The 17,850-nt window shown below is 37.7% G+C and overlaps 1 protein-coding gene across 3 annotated transcripts in view; it reads right to left on the reverse strand.

The window, feature by feature from the left end:
- Window positions 1-1,321: 1,321 nt before the first annotated feature.
- Window positions 1,322-17,850, reverse strand: part of LOC126354234 (MICOS complex subunit MIC10-like) — a 28,290-nt gene continuing 11,761 nt past the window's right edge. For all 3 annotated transcript variants that reach the window (XM_050003730.1, XM_050003729.1, XM_050003731.1), the window contains exons 4-5: window positions 1,557-1,651; window positions 1,322-1,477 (exon numbers count right to left, since the gene is read on the reverse strand). In XM_050003730.1, the coding sequence (XP_049859687.1) occupies window positions 1,466-1,477; window positions 1,557-1,651 (107 nt within the window). In that variant the 3' untranslated portion in view covers window positions 1,322-1,465. The remainder of the gene's footprint in view (window positions 1,478-1,556; window positions 1,652-17,850) is intronic.

The following is a 17,850-nucleotide window of genomic DNA, read 5'->3' on the forward strand; positions in this document are numbered from 1 at the left end:
ACAATGAATGCATCGGTGTCCCAGTGGATTCGACCCCAGACTTCAAGAGTGGAAGGCTGGCGTGCTACCACCGAGCATGCGCGGCCGCTTTGGCTACATTGCGATCTGTGGCAGGCAAAGCACTCGTGGTCATGCATTATCGAGAACATCCGGCAACAGGGCAATCCCGAAACCAATCTGAGCACATGGCGCCAAGCTTCTGTAGTTTAAAAATTGTGCTTTGTCGACCTACAAAACATTAGTAATTTTCGTTCCTACTGGCCTCAGCTATCCAGGGTTAAAATTTCGTGACTATTTTGCTCTGGCCTGTATATCTGAAACCTTCTGATGTCCCCAAATCTCTTCCACATATACAATCTTCCACAATTCGTCAACAAAAAACATCTGCAATGATTAAACCATGTTTCTTGTGACATTTTATGAAGTAGCCCCCCCTTCATCCTTTCCCCTTGTCAGTTTTCTATTATAGAAATGTTTCTCTTGCTTTAAAAAATTCAAATTTATTTTATCTCATCATACAGTCTTTAACCTCTTCTTGATCTGCAGAGCTAGTAGGAATACACTCTCTTATTACTATGATTCGTTTGAGTTTTGTGTCTTATCTTGGCTACAAAAATTCGAACACCACATCTCTCATAGTGATTTACCCTCATTCCTAAGGCCTTGTTCACCATTAAGACCCACTCTAGTACTATCACTACGTCACGGTTTTAGAAACTGTGTACTCACCTGATCAGAAATTATGTTCCCTTCTGCACTGCATTTCACAAATTCAAATTATATGTAACTTTAGCCCCTTGATTTATGCTATGAAGTTCTCTAACCTGCCTTCACAATAAAAGGATACTACATTCTGTGCTGTGGCCTAATGAACACCAGATTTGTTTTTCTGATGGCAATATTATCCTGTGTAGCTCTACCCAGAGATTATACTTCTGAAATATTTTGCCCACTGATTCGATCAGCATTAATCGATACAGCACAGCTGCAAGTCACTGTGAAGTATAATGATTGTGGTAACACATTTAATAATACTTGCAACTTGGGTAGGTAGGTTTGGAATAGAAAACAGCCAAATTATTCAAGGAAGAGATAAAACTACTTCCTTCTCTCCAATATTTTGTAGCAAATCTTTAGTTTACGAAGTAAAATTACACTTCGTTAAAATACATGTAATAGAAGTATGTACCTGCTTCCTTGAACATTCATTTCTTCAATTTATGCTCCATAACCTTGTTTTTCCTTTTTCTTCTTTTCTCCTCAACAAATAGATGTACGAATTTCAGGAAAAATAAATAGTCACAGTTAAACGATAAACATGTAAGAAAGCAAATACAATTTAATTTAAATATTTTACACTATTTTCAACAATTCTTTCACTATGAAGGCTGGCAACTCTTCTGTCTGCATGTAAAGTACAGAGGCAGAGGAGGAATTGTGGCAGTCTATGGCCATATGTCCACCGTCATTGCTTTGGCTGAAAATAGAAAACTTTATTTACTAAATAAGAAAAACTAGAAGAGTGACTTAACTGTTTTCAATTAACACATAGCTACCTTTGACTGGAATGTAGCATTAAGGTCCCTCTCACAATTTGCATAAGCCATTCCAAGACCAAATCCTGTACCAAGTATAAGTGGCCATGGCCTCCCTGCAGAGCACAAGATTATTCATTAGTTCATAACAACAGTAATGTGTAAACTGTTAAAATGCTAATGACAAACATATTTCTGTAACATCCCCAAAATTTAAAGCGCACACACACACACACACACACACACACACACACACACACACACACACACACACACAGCTTTAAAGGTTTGTTAACATAATACTGTACCTACACCCATCAAAAGTTTGACCTATTCCATACAGATTCCAAGACAAAGGATTATGAAGTTATGAAGGTGAGGGGAGGGAGTGACTGCACACCTTGCAGAAATATATTAAGGTATCAATATGCAAACATGGGCTAATTACCATCTTAAAACAAACAGCTTCTATAAGCAGAATTCTTGAATTGCTGGATACATTTTATATCATCACACCCAAATGAGGTAGGAGAACAACAACAACAACAACAACATTCTTGAATGCTCATTAGACCCACTGTGTGTATATATGGAGTTTAACCCTAGACTGGGCGGAATGGGTCTCTCAGAATCTGTCAGATTTTGTTTTAAAAGTATCCACAAACCATCCCATCTGTTTATGTTGGATTTTTTTGCTTTTGCACTTCTCTCGTTATACTGATGCGTACAATAAAACTGCTTGAAAATGGCTCGGCAACAACCACTAAGTCAGGATGAAATCGAGAAACTTTTATTGGAAAGTCATTGCTTGTAGATCCTAATTTTGTTACCAAAATTGATCTTTACACACAAAGTGAGTTACCAACAGCTGGACAGTTAAAGTAACGTCTTCATACCAGTAAGAAATATGAGTAGACTAATAGAAATTGTCTATCAACTAGTGTGATTAGTTTTGATCCCTCTTCTGGTAAATTACCACCTTAATATTTGTCAAGCGATGGACAAACTAAGTGTTTGAAAAATGTTACTAACCAAAATGTCCATGTCAGATCTCACAACATAATTACAATTTGCCTCATGTCAGTTGTGAAGCCAGAAAGGCTCAACCACTACCAAGTAATGAGAACTGTTCACTGGCAATGCTTTGCTCAATTTGATATCTGAGTATAAATACTTACATAGATCACTGAAAACCCCAATACTGCAAGAAACTTTACTTCAAGGCATTTCCAGCATTCTTCACCAAGGCAAAACGAATATGGAAGAATTTTAGGACACTTGGGACCCCAGGACACATATCTTTCCTCCAAGTACGTAACAGTGAATATTTCATTTTCTTCTGAGCTGTGTTAGTTTAGAAAATATTCATACAAAAGCGGAATGTAAAAAAAAAAGTTGTAAGTTGCTCCCTATACGTGAGATGTTAATGAGGGACTCACAAGAAGCTGCAAAGGGCATTGCACCAGTGAATACCTAGCAGTTGATGAATGTTAATATCTTTTAGTGGTCATCTTTCACAGTGTATGTTCTCTCAAAATTTGCAAAGTATGGGATCAAAATAGTTTTTCCAAGTGAATAATGCAGCTGACAAGTTTGTGCTCAGACTTATAGAGTAAGTTTAGGGAACAGGATGGAATATTTCCCTTGACAATTGGTTGACACGCTACCATCTTGCTAGAAAACTTTACAGGGAACACTGCGGGGAAAAAAGGGAAGCCATAATTTCATCCATATTTGGTTTTTGTGACAATTTCACACTGGTGCCCTAATGGACCGAAGAAGAATAAATGCGTAACATTGCTATCATCAATGCATACGAACAATAAAAAGAGAAGCCAGAGTTTATTATAGTCTATTTGGGGCACTCAAATTAAAACCAGACACCAACCACAATACACAACTCGTGTTGAAGATGACTGCATTCTTGTTACATTTAAATACTGTCACTGCTGTGGCAGGGAAACACCATAGTGCTAAGTCATAAGTGCAGTAAAAGTTGAGTCATCTAGTAGTACCAAGAGGAAGGGCATGTGTTTCTGTCCTGTATTCTAACATGTGACAAAACATAGTGCCACTATTTTAAGCCCAAGGGCAAGCAGAAAGGCCAACAGTGGATATGTCCCACACCTCCCCTGTCAAAGAAATCCAAAGCTGCTCGCACTAGTTCTGGTATGGTCACGACCACCTCAACTGCAGGTGATTCCTGCTTGTCAGCTCCTCGAGCGTGGAAACGCAATCAGTGCACAGCACTATGTAGAGACTTTGCACAAAGTGTGATGTCCATGATATCTACCTGACAGTATCATCCTGTTGCATGATAATGCCCACCCTCACAGTGTCAACTGGACGAAGGCTATGCTTCAGCATATTGGTTGGGAAACACAGCAACATCCTACATATAGCCTTTCACCAAGTAGTTTTCAAATCTTTGTGGTAGTGCTGTAGTTTATGCAGATTAACACAGCTAAATGACAAGTAACAGCTATTTAAAGGACAAAATAAACTTTTGCTTTATTCAAATTGCTCTGAGCACTATGGGACTTAACTGCTATGGTCATCAGTCCCCTAGAACTTAGAACTACTTAAACCTAACTAACCTCAGGACATCACACAATACCCAGTCATTACATTTACTTTATTTGCACAACACATATTTGGCTACGCAAATATATTACGTTGCCCTCAACAAACACGGAACATGTAAATTCCACACAGTCTAATGCACTCCTCACATCATATCTTGTGTGCCTCTACGCACACTGGAAAATGTTTGTTCACATATTCCCAACACTCCTCTTTGAACAAATATTTTTCAGATACTCAACACTATACACCCCAGGATATACCACAATGTTTTGCCAGCTTCTGAAATTTATCCTTACTGTGAGAATTGCTTAGGAGATCAGATAACATTTCTTCTGTGCATAGGTAACTGAGGATTATATTTCCCTGTTCCAAATAATGTCTTAAAAATGACGCCTTATGTCAATATGTTTGGATCTTACACAGGTGACATTTTTTGCAAGTTTAATAGCTCCCATACTGTCACAAAATACCACTGTTGGCTTTAGTGTTCGTTGAAATAAAAGAAATTATTCAGATAGGAAGGGTGACAAAAATTTAATAGTCATGGGTGACTGGAATTCGGTAGTAGGAATAGGGAAAGAAGAAAACGTAGTAGGTGAATATGGATTGGGGCTAAGAACTGAAAGAGGAAGGCGCCTGGTAGAATTTTGCACAGAGCACAACTTAATCATAGCTAACACTTGGTTTAAGAATCATGAAAGAAGGTTGTATACATGGAAGAACCCTGGAGATACTAAACGGTATCAGATAGATTATATAATGGTAAGACAGAGATTTAGGAACCACGTTTTAAATTGTAAGACATTTTCAGGGGCAGATGTGGACTCTGACCACAATCTATTGGTTATGACCTGTAGATTAAAACTGAAGAAATTGCAAAAAGGTGGGAATTTAATGAGATGGGACCTGGATAAACTGAAAGAACCAGAGGATGTACAGAGTTTCAAAGAGAGCATAAGTGAACAATTGACAGGAATGGGGGGAAAGAAATACAGTAGAAGAAGAATGGGTAGCTTTGAGGGATGAAGTAGTGAAGGCAGCAGAGGATCAAGTAGGTAAAAAGACGAGGGCTAGTAGAAATCCTTGGGTAACAGAAGAAATATTGAATTTAATTGATGAAAGGAGAAAATATAAAAATGCAGTAAATGAAGCAGGCAAAACGGAATACAGACGTCTCAAAAATGAGATCGACAGGATGTGCAAAATTGCTAAGCAGAGATGGCTAGAGGACAAATGTAAGGAAGTAGAGGCTTATCACACTAGGGCTAAGATAGATACTGCCTACAGGAAAATTAAAGAGACCTTTGGAGAAAAGAGAGCCACTTGTATGAGTATCAAGAGCTCAGATGGCAACCAAGTTCTAAGCAAAGAAGGGAAAGCAGAAAGGTGGAAGGAGTATATAGAGGGTCTATACAAGGGCGATGTACTTGAGGACAATATTATAGAAATGGAAGAGGATGTAGATGAAATGGGAGATACGATACTGCATAAAGAGTTTGACAGAGCACTGAAAAACCTGAGTCGAAACAAGACCCCGGAGTAGACAACATTCCATTGGAACTACTGACGGCCTCGGGAGAGCCAGTCCTGACAAAACTCTACCATCTGGTGAGCACGATGTATGAAACAGGCGAAATACCCTCAGACTTCAAGAAGAATATAATAATTCCAATCCCAAAGAAAGCAGGTGTTGACAGATGTGAAAATTACTGAACAATCAGTTTAATAAGCCACAGCTGCAAAATACCAAAGCGCATTCTTTACAGACGAATGGAAAAACTAGTAGAAGCCGACCACGGGGAAGATCAGTTTGGATTCCGTAGAAATACTGGAACACGTGGGGCAATACTGATCTTACGACTTATCTTACAAGAAAGATTAAAGAAAGGCAAACCTACGTTTCTAGCATTTGTAGACTTAGAGAAAGCTTTTGACAATGTAGATTGGAATACTCTCTTCCAAATTCTAGAGGTGGCAGGGGTAAAATACAGGGAGCGAAAGGCTATTTACAATTTGTACAGAAACCAGATGGCAGTTGTAAGAGTCGAAGATGCATGAAAGGGAAGCAGTTGTTGGGAAGGGAGTGAGACAGGGTTGTAGCCTCTCCCCGATGTTATTCAATCTGTATATTGAGCAAGCAGTAGATGCAACAAAAGAAAAGTTTGGAGTAGGTATTAAAATCCACGGAAAAGAAATAAAAACTTTGAGGTTCGCTGATGACATTGTAATTCTGACAGAGACAACAAATGACTTGGAAGAGCAGTTGAATGGAATGGACAGTGTCTGGAAAGGAGGATATAAGATGAACATCAACAAAAGCAAAACAAGGATAATGGAATATAGTCAAATTAAGTCGGGTGATGCTGAGGGAATTAGATTAGGAAATGAGACACTTAAAGTAGTAAAGGGGTTTTGCTATTTGGGGAGCAAAATAACTGATGATGGTCGAAGCAGAGAGGATATAAAATGTAGACTGGCAATGGCAAGGAAAGCTTTCCTGAAAAAGAGAAATTTGTTAACATTGAGTATAGATTTAAGTGTCAGGAAGTCATTTCTGAAAGTATTTGTATGGAGTGTAGCTATGCATGGAAGTGAAACGTGGACGATAAATAGTTTGGACAAGAAGAGAATAGAAGCTTTCGAAATGTGGTGCTAGAGAAGAATGCTGAAGATTAGATGGGTAGATCACGTAACTAATGGGGAAGTATTGAATAGGATTGGGGAGAAGCGAAGTTTGTGGCACAACTTGACCAGAAGAGGGGACCGGTTGGTACGACGTGTTCTGAGGCATCAAGGGATCACCAATTTAGTATTGGAGGGCAGCGTGGAAGGTAAAAATAATAGAGGGAGACCAAGATATGAATACACTAAGCAGATTCAGAAGGATGTTGGTTTGCAGTAGGTACTGGGAGATGAAGAAGCTTGCACAGGATAGAGTAGCATGGAGAGCTGCATCAAACCAGTCTCATGACTGAAGACCACAACAACAACGAGATTCTATTTCATCATCAGTGTACAGATCCAAAGAGCTTCTTGGACAGCTTCTACAGCACTCAAAACAACAGTTCCTTGTATCTTACATTACCATGGTATCAATCCTCCCATTAGTCTACAACAACTTCCAGTGATGGAGTGTCTGCTTTCCAGCTCATTTGCCCAGTCTGCATCACTGTATCCTTCCAAATTTACATTTCCAGTTTTAGAATATTTTAACTTTAATCGGCAGTTCCATTTAAATATCTGAATATTCTCTTGACTGCCATCCAGCGCTTTTCTCTCTGATCATTACAAAACTTGCTTACTGCATTTGTGGCAAATTCAATGTCTGGTCTGGAAGTCAGTACACTTCTCACAGGTTCCAAATAAGGTACACATTCCTTATATTTCATATAATTAGTTATTAGAAGTTTTGCATTATTTTCCATAGGAGTAGAAATAGGTTTACAATTTTCCATACTGAACTTTTCCAAGATTTTCCTTGTGTACAGAGATTGATCAACCCATAATTCTTCTCTGTTAGCACTTCTTAAAATCTTCATGCTTAAGTATTGGGCCAATCCATACCAAGTGGTCCAGCACTGGTTGCTTAACCACCTCAGAAAAATTTTATATTTGCTGGGTGAATTTCCCAATGTTTAGTAGTCACAAAAATATTTTTTAAAAATTTATTGTTTATTATTTTGAAATGGCGGCCATATTTGTTCCAGGCCGCATGTGTTTTTTCGCATTTGCAAGCACCTAGATTTTTTTTTACAATTATTCAGTAGTCGATTGTCCTAAGGCTTTTAGATGAAATGGATTTAGTTCAACATGCTCTGGGCTACAAATTAACATCATTATCCCTTAGCTGAAAGTATTCTTTAATAAATTTTTAATAGTTCAAAGTTATCAGCTACAAATTAAAAAAAACTCAATTGTTCAACAGTATTTTTTAAAAGAAAGATTAATTTCTCAGTTTTAATATTTTTTCTGTTATTACACTGTATAGTATAGTTATATTTTATAAAGCATCAATGGTGAGCAGCTTACCCTAAAAAATACACTATTTTAAAAATTTAATTTTCTTTTAAATTATTCCGTTTATCTTTGTTGGGGACCAGATAAAAATCTGAAAATTTCACATTTAATAGACCTCTACAATATCAAACTTCAGTATAAATTTCAAGTTTGAGATTCAATTTGAAGTTATGGAAAAAAGATTACAAACATGAGTCAAAAATACATTTTTTAACATCTGCGATATCTGGTAGGCTAATCAAATAAAGTGCACCAATTGCATAATGTAACACACCACATTACACTAGCTAATGATTATTTGTCGAAACAATGCGTTTCAGCACACTGAAAGCTGCAAGCCTATACAAGTCTGATTGTCGTCTTCCCCCTTCACCAACAATTGTCTGCTCACACTTATTTAGATAAAGGTTCTTTAAGTGTGCAGTTGAAAAATGGTGTCTCAGTGTTCTGTTGGTGGTGTTATTAATGAAGCATGTCTTAAAAGTGTTTGTGGAGTGTATCCTAAAGACATTACTTTAATCGAAGATTACAGGGAAGAAGAAGTGTTGTTTTACTTAAGAGTTGGCCCAGTGGTCAAATTAACATGTAAGTACCATGAAATTAAATACTTAAAAAAAATTTCATCACCTTTTTTTGTCAGTCTTGCATGGACCCTTTTGAGAAACTTATAACTAAAGGTCTGCGAGAAATAACACTTGATCATTATTCTAAAAATAAAAGCCCTTTTTCCAGTCTCATATCAGGAAAATCATTGTGTCCAACATGTTATTCTAAGATATTTGTAATTCACAAGAGAAAGGATAATGAAACCTTAGATACAGAACTTTGTGACTTATCAGCAACTATTAAAAAAGTAGATATAGTTTGTGAAATCCTGAGTCTTTCGCCTGCTAGTAAAATTATAAAACTAGGTCAAGATAAAAGAAGTGCCTTGAATACAAAAATTGAGAAAGTGGCAGCTACAGTCAAAAAGAATTTGTAAGTTTCATTTCAAAATACAGTTTGTATTAAAACAGATGGAAGCTCTAAAACTTCAACAACCAAATATGATGATCTGATAGAAAAACTAAATGCAGTACTTCAAACAAAGAGGATGAAATTAAGATTATCAATTTACTGCCGAATTCTTGGAGTCGAGCAAAACTTAGTGAAGAATTTAATGTGTCAGAACGTCTTGTTGAGTTAACAAGGCAATTAGTAAAAGAACAGGGGAATTTTACCAGCACTCCATAAGAAAAGTGTGTTTCCATCAATCAAATCAGATGCAATCAATAAATTTATTAATTATTATGATGATGATGACAATAACAGCCGTTTGATGTCCAGCAAAAAAAGACAGTGTTTCTGTTAAAGAAAATGGTTCTAAGATTCAAAGACAAAAAGGTTAATATCATGTAATTTAAATGACCTATTCACTGAATTTAAAAAAAGAAATCCTGACATTAAAATTGGAAAATCAATTTTTTGCTAGTTGAGACCAAAATGGTGTGCTGTTGCAGGGGCATCTGGCACACATAATGTTTTTGTTTGTATCAGCAAATATAAAATTTTTCTGAGATGATCAAGCAAAAATTATTTTTTTCTTGGACCACTTGGTATGGACTGACCCTATTTATTAATTTCCCCTAAATCATGCATATTAAATTTTGACCATAACTGTTTTTTTTTTTAAAAAAGGTCCATCTGGCTCTCACTATTGGTTAAAATAAAAAAACCTCATCTACCCATATGGCCATGATTGCAATTTCTTCATTACTCCCTTTATGATATACATTTGGCTCTGCCTTTGACAGTAACATACCTAGTTTTGTCAAAGTTTTATGCAAACATTTATTCCAGGAATGGCCATTTTGCTTTAATCCATATATGCCTTCTTCAAACGCCAAATTCTCCTTTTCTCTTGCTAAGGTCACTTAACTTCATCAGGTGGAATCACATATACGTATTTCCTCTTCCAGCCATCCATTCAGGTTGCTGTGTTCACATCCATTTGATGAATTAAGAAGTCTTCCCTCACTGCTAAAAGGTATCTTAATGATTAACACTTCACCAGCGGTAAGAATGTTTCATTGTAATCTAGTCCTTCTTTCTGGGAATATCCTTTAACTACCAATCTGGCTTTGAATTTTGATATTGCTCTCTCTGGATTTTTGGTATTAAACACCACCTTGTTCTCAGTGGCTTTTTATTTACAGGCAAGTCAACCCATTCATATGTATCATTAGCCACAAAAGATTGCAGCTCCTTTTCAGTAGATTTTTTCCAATCTTGAGCATTTGAATTTGCTAAAGCTTCATCAACTGTGATTGGTTCATTGTTGATTGTTCGGGCAGCACACATTTCATACTCTGGATATTCTTTTCGTTTTGCTATATGTGAAGACTGCCTTAAACTGACCTTTGTTGAATCTTCTTCCCCAATTTGATTCTTGGGTAGCACCTCAGCTTCCTGTTTATTCTCGTCTTTCTCTGTTTCAGCCCTATCAACACATTATGCTTGGTTGCATTGCTGTATCAATAGACTACTTTCCTTTTAGGTCTATAATCCTCTAAAAATACTACATCTCTACTACGTATTATCTTCTTATTCACAGAATTATTAAGTCTGCAGCCTTTTGAATCCTCAGGACTTCTCTCAGGACTACTAGAATTAACATGCTTCTTTTCTTTTATACCTAACGTTTCCTTCCAGTGTGAAGCAGTATGTCCAATTTTCTGACATCTGCAACATCTTACTGACTTCTTCTGCTTGTACTTAGAGTACAAAGTCGACACTGTTTCCTTTTCTGAAGCATCAGAATCTGGTTCATTCTTCATGTCCTGTAGGATCTTTACTTTAACACTATCTGCTGTAATGGGTATTCCCAACTCTCCAAAATCCATAATCATTGGCAAATATTTCTCTGGTAGTCCAGCTAACAAAGCTCCAATCTATTCACCCACAATTTCAAAATCAATATTCCTCAGACGATTGGAGACTGAAATTATTTTATTCGCATATTCATCCACACTTTTACACTTATTCAATCTTGTGGTTATCAGCTCACAAAGTAATCCTGCTTTTCTGGTTAAACCACCATCTTCAAATGCGTTTTGTCAGTTTGTCCCGCATCTCCTTTGTTGTCGTAGCCGTTTCTATGTGAACATAATCCACCAGATCAATCAAAAGGATTACTTTTGATTTCGCCTTCTGGTCCTTAGTAGAAAACCCGTGATTCCGTAGGTTCCGATTTACCATATACGATGTCCCACAAGTCATCCAAGTGCAAATACGCCTCAACAGAATTTCCAGGTTGTATAATTTTCGCACCCTACAAGCCACTCTATTTGCGGTATCTGTGTTGTACTAATTTTACAGTTATTATTCTCCTTCGCATAGTACACACAATCCAACTTTATATGAACTTCTGCGCACCTTTTGTGCAAATACACATCACCTTAAAGCTTATTCTTTCACTTTAACTCAGTAGCTGGCTCATACCCTGCTGCAGTTAATGCAGATTAATGAAGCTAAATGCCAAGTAACAACTATTTAAAGGACAAAACAAACTTTTGCTTTATTCGCACAACACATATTAATACATTTGGCTACGCAAATATATTAAGTTACCCATTCCAAGGGCCTGTTATGCCGGGTATTTGGGTTTCATATGACTGCCCCTCATATAACTCAACAAAGAGTGAAGTGGGTGTGGTTGATGCTGTGTGTTCAGAATATAATGTTGGAAAGCAAACATGACACTGGTTATTGTGATGTTTTATGCTATTTATAACATTGCTGGTATGAATAAAATTGTAGAACACAAAGCAAACATGACTGAATATTTTAAAAACGTTATTTTCTCAAGCAACTAGGTTTGAGAGAGAGCTACCCACAAGAATCTCCTGAGGAACATTCACCAGCTGCAGCATGCTCTCTGGGATTAAAACTGAAAGCGGGTCCAGAAGTCAAATAAGGTCACTGTTGCAAAAAAATCTAAAATTTGTCTACAGTGGCTGCGTCTGTCCCATTCTGCAACACTATACGAAGATTGTGCAGAAAATACAGATCAGTAAAATGTGAATTATAAAGAGTGAGAGTTGTTTTAAATTGCACCATGCACTGAAATATGCAACACAGAGACAGGGTTGCAGCCCATCCCCGATGTTATTTAATCTGTACACTGAGCCATCCGTAAAGGAAGCAAAAGGAAATCTGGAATAGGAATTAAGGTCCAGGGAGAAGAAATAAAAACTCTGAAGTTTGCTGATGACATTGTAATTCTGTCAGAGACAGCGGAGAACTTGGCCGAGCAGTTGAATGGAATGGTCAGTGCCTTGAAAGGAGGATATAAGATGATCAACAACAAAAGCAAAACGATGACAATGGAATGAAGTTAACTTAAATCATGTAATGCTACTGGAATTCGATTACAAAATAAAACACTTATAGTAGTAAATGAGATTTGCTATTTGGGCAGGAAAATAACTAATGATGGTCGAAGTAGAGAGAGAGGATATAAAATACAGACTGGAAGTAGCAAGAAAAGCGTTTATGAAGAAGAGAAATTTGTCAACATTGAGTACAGATTTGTCAAGAAATTTCTTCTGAAAGTGAGATGAGTGAAGCTATGTGTGGAAGTGAAACATGGATGATAAACAATTTAGACACGAAGAGAAAAGAAGCTTTAAAAATGTGGTGCTTCAGAAGGATGCTGAAAATTAGATGGGTGGATCACTTAACTAATGATAGGCATTGAATAGAATTGGGGAGAAAAGGAAGCTGGGACACAACCTGACTAGAAGATGGGATCGATTGATAGGACACATTCTGAGACATCAAGGGATCAACCAGTTTATAGTTTGAGAGAGATGTGGGGGATAAAAATTGCATAGGGAGACCAAGAGATGAATACAGTAAGAAGATTCAGAAGGCTATTGCTTGCAGTAGTTACTCGGAGATGAAGAGGCTAACGTAGAATAAAGCAGCATGGATACTTGCATCAGATCAGTCTTTTGACTGAAGACAAACATCAACAGTCCCCAATTCATAACTTGCAAGGCCATACACTTTTAACGTTCCAAAAAATGTCTTTAAATGTTCAAGAATGTTTTTAAATGCTATTAATGTCCAGAGTTTCGGTGGAATAACATCTCATTTTTAAAGAAATAAAGGATTATTTTGGCACTGCTATTTAAAATTGAGCATGTAGCCACGTATGGAAGTGAAATATGGATGATTAATAGTTTGGGCAAGAAGAGAATAGAAGCTTTCGAAATGTGGTGCTACAGAAGAATGCTGAAGATTAAGTGGGTAGGTCACATAACTAATGAGGAGATATTGAAATAGGACTGGGGGGGGGGGGGGGGGGGGAGAGAAGTTTGTGGCACAACTTGACTAGAAGAAGGGATCGATTGGTAGGACATGTTCTGAGGCATCATCAAGGGATCACCAATTTAGTATTGGAGGGCAGCGTGGAGGGTAAAAATCATAGAGGGAGACCAAGAGATGAATACACTAAGCAGATTCAGAAGGATGTGGGGCTGCAGTAGGTACTGGGAGATGAAGAAGCTTGCACAGGATAGAGTAGCATGGAGAGCTGCATCAAACCAGTCTCATGACTGAAGACAACAACAACAAATGTTGTATAGGTCGAAAATGTACCATTTTTAAACTATGGAAACTTGGTGCCATGCGCTCCTATTGACCATGGGATTGCCCTGTAGCCGTTAGTCGGTTGACGGGTAGTGCTATGGTTGTCGATTGACACACATTACTGTTCTATATTCTTACAGGATACAAGTCTGGTCAGATATAGGTAAGAGATCCTATAACCATTTATCTGTGAACTAATGATTGTTGAGATATGGGCAGAAGAGGAATACCAGGAAAGGGGGGAGGGAGGGAAGGGGGGAGGGGGGAGAGGAGAGGAGAGAGAGAGAGAGAGAGAGAGAGAGAGAGAGAGAGAGAGAGAGATCATGCTACTACATCTAAATGACCAATCCATGACCCAAATGTTTGCATTAGTTACTGCCATACATGGCGTAGGACATGGCTTGCTGTCCCGTCATGTATAAACTGAATTTACTGTCTTCAAGGGTAGCATAGAAATGGTTATTTGGCACACAGAAATTGGTGATAAACAGCCTGTTAATTTGTATGGTTTACTGATGGTTCTATGAATCTGCCACCCACAATTTCTGCCTGCATATTCATGCTAAAACCAATCTGATGCCCTGCTTGCCTGATGATTTGAGGATTAATACTTGCCCACAATGGTTATTGGGGCAATTTATTGTCCCTTATCCCACTCTAAACCTCATTTCCCATCAATCAAATGCAAGTGGTGAACTGCGGGATCACCTTAAAATCCACTGGCGGATCTGTGTACTTATTGCAACACTCACTCACTCATATTTAGCATGCAAACTGTGTACAGTCGACTACGATCTTGTCCTTTATGCCAATGATACCGTATCTCGAAATCACTGCAACAACCTGATAAATACGTTTTAAGATGTAATTAATGGTGAGAAAATCGATCTGTGTAAATGACTTGTATCAATAAATGCTATCTGCCTGTTTGCTACACCACAGAAGAATATCAAATCTTCCACTTCTCACATGGAATACTAAGACTTCATTTCACTGTAAAGTTATTAAAAAAACCACAAAAATCTGCAATAATAGTCTGACGTCAACACAACCTCACAAAAATATGCATTGAATGACAGATAGGAGACAGTCTAAGTGCTATGTGTGCCACCAGCTACAGAGTATAGAGACAATCACAAACAATAACAAATGAGCCATTAATGTCAATAGCAAGCCACTTTACATGGACAGTTCTCAACAAACAAAATGGCTCACATCTCAAGCGAGCTTCTGGACATATTTTTATGCAACTAACAGTGTTGCTAGTTTTGACCAGTGTTACTGCCTGTAAGAATATGTGACTCTTCGAAACAAAAAGTCAACGTTTATAATGTAGAAGGATGTTTTAAATGACCACTGCCCCTCTACGTGTCTGGCTTTTTATTTATAGATTGAATTACAGCAGTGTACTGTACACTTTTAGAGGATGAAAGTTTTATTTTATGATAAATAGCACAAAAGGACATTTTTGAAATTGTGGAAATGTGACTGCCAGTACCTCACATGGTTCCGGCTGTTGTTCCAGTTTAAGGTGACACGATGTCTCCCTCTCTCCTCCTTTACAATAAGAGTGAATGAAAAATGTTACCCAAATGTCAGTATCATCAATTAAAAAAAATAAAAATAAAAAAAGTTTACTTTTTCAAGAATTCTTGTGTCCCAATGTTATATTTAATTTTAATTGTAACAGAGGAGGAGGAGGAGGAGGAGGAGGAAAAATAATTAAAAAGCAAATGTTCAAAATAAGATGATCTTTCCAACAATGATTGTTAATAGCAACAGTTCTAAAAAATAAAGCCTTGCAATGATGTTGTCAACATATGTCATTTAAGATGATGTTTTTTTATTCAAATAGAGGTGTCCTACACTTCTTATCAGATGTTCATTATTGTCATTTTTGTTCTGTAGCAATCGTAGCCACTGCATTGAGGTGGCGATTTTCAATGTACGATGCAACTGATTCCCATGCTTTCAGCAATTCTCTTATTGCTCCAGAAGATTGTCGATTTGCTGTTACGACTTTGCCACCACCACCACCACCACCGAAAAACTCCTCTCCACAACTTCCTGCTGGGAAACACACTGCAATTTCACAAGCAATATGGTGATATTTTCTTGGCTGTGATCCTCTACAAGCTCATCAATATTATTGTTACACTCTTCTAGCCCCATGCTCTTGGCCCAAGCTGCAATCTTGCTGACTACAGGCACCACAGGTACTGACTCAAATCCTTGAGAGTCACATACAACAACGAACTCTGGCCAAAGCTTCTTCCAAACAGAAGTGAGAGCTCTCTTGGTAACCCCTTCTCACGCCTTTTCAATCATCTTGACGCAGACAATGATGCTGAAGCGATATTTCCAAAACTCTCCAAGAGTGAGGTTGGTAGCTTCAGTCAGCTCATAGCAATACTCAAAGAGTGCTTTAGTGTAGAGCTTCTTAAAGTTAGAAACAATCTGCTGGTGCATAGGCTGGAGTAACAGAGTGGTGTTGGGAGGCAGAAATTGGATCTTGATAAAATGAAATTCATTAAGGAGGTGGTCTTGCAAGCCTGGAGAATGAGCGGGAGTGTTGCCCATAACATGCAAGACATGGAGTGGCAGACATCTCAAGCAAATATTTTTCACCAGGACCAAACATTTCATTGGTCCAATGACAAAAAAATTACACACCACCCAAGACTTGTTGTTGCACCTCGATATCACATTTAACCTGCTCTTCTGGACTTTACATTTCTTGAAGACTCGTGGAATTTCTTAATGGTAAACAAGAGCTGCAGCTTAATTTTCGAATCGCCACTTGCATTGGCACAGAATAGCAGTGTGAGACGGTCCTTAATTGGCTTGTGACTGGGCAATGCATTCTCCTCTGGTGTTATGAAGATATGCTTCAGCATCTTTTTCCAGAATAGATACGCCTTGTCACAATTAAAAACCTGTTGCAACAGATAATCCTAAGAATCTACGAGCACATTGAAGTTGCTGAAGAAATTCTCTGGTGCCTTTGTGCTGGAACTGGCTGCTTTGCCATACCTTAGAATGCTGTGGATGCTGGTTCTCTTCTTAATCTCCTCGAACCACCCACGGCTTCCCTTAAATTATTATTTTTGCCACTGATGATCCTGGTGTTTTCTTAATGAGGTTGGCCAAAATCATTCTTACCATCTCAGAAATGATGTTCTCGTTAAATGTTGCCTTGCAATTGTTTTTCAGTTACCCTTGTAAGGAGCAACCTTTCCACACTGTTGACAATATGAAACCGTTGTTTATGGTACTCTTGTCACTCCCTTTGCTGCATCTATCTCCTTACTCCTGTCCTTGTTGTTGTAGATAGTGCAAATAATTTATGTAGGTCGATTGTATGTACACGCTACATCAGGAACACTCACACCACATTTGGGAAGGTCATTTCCTTTGTTTTCTTTCGACTATCTTCGGTGACATTTCTATGAAGCTTATTAAAATTTGCAAACAGAAAAAACACTATGTGAATATAAGTTCAGAAAAATGTGTGACCGCAAACTGTATTAAGATGGTAGACAATGAGTGCTAAACCCAGACTGCAGTGCATACTACAGACATTGTTCATATGCTGCTGTCGACAATGAATATGTTGACATTATTGAACGTTTCCCCTTTTGCATGAGAATGGCTGGTAATGTCACAATAAATCGTCGTCTAATCACTCGTTATGCCAAACATCACTTGTTAAACAAGTCATTTTTAACAATTTGTTTTGTTTGTTATGCAAATTACACATTATGGGAGGTGCCCGTACAGTGAGGTTCCACAGTACTATTTTTACAAAGAGTTCACACAGCACAACATCCTATCTACATCTGTAACTCATCTGCCACCCGAGTAGGAGCAATCAAGGCAAGAACTGACTTTACTGAATAATAGTCTAAAACTTAAACTGTAGCTACAGATATCAGTGGAAGATTAGTTACAGTTTAATTTCCAAGAATGTTTTTAAATTCTTTTCTAAGTACATAGTATTACAGGCAGAAACACTATAATGTACAAGAACTTGTAACAAAATTAATGACACCAAACAACACTAAAGGGTGCAGCTTAT

This window comes from Schistocerca gregaria, chromosome 3, assembly GCF_023897955.1.
Source record: "Schistocerca gregaria isolate iqSchGreg1 chromosome 3, iqSchGreg1.2, whole genome shotgun sequence".
Lineage (NCBI taxonomy): Eukaryota > Metazoa > Arthropoda > Insecta > Orthoptera > Acrididae > Schistocerca > Schistocerca gregaria.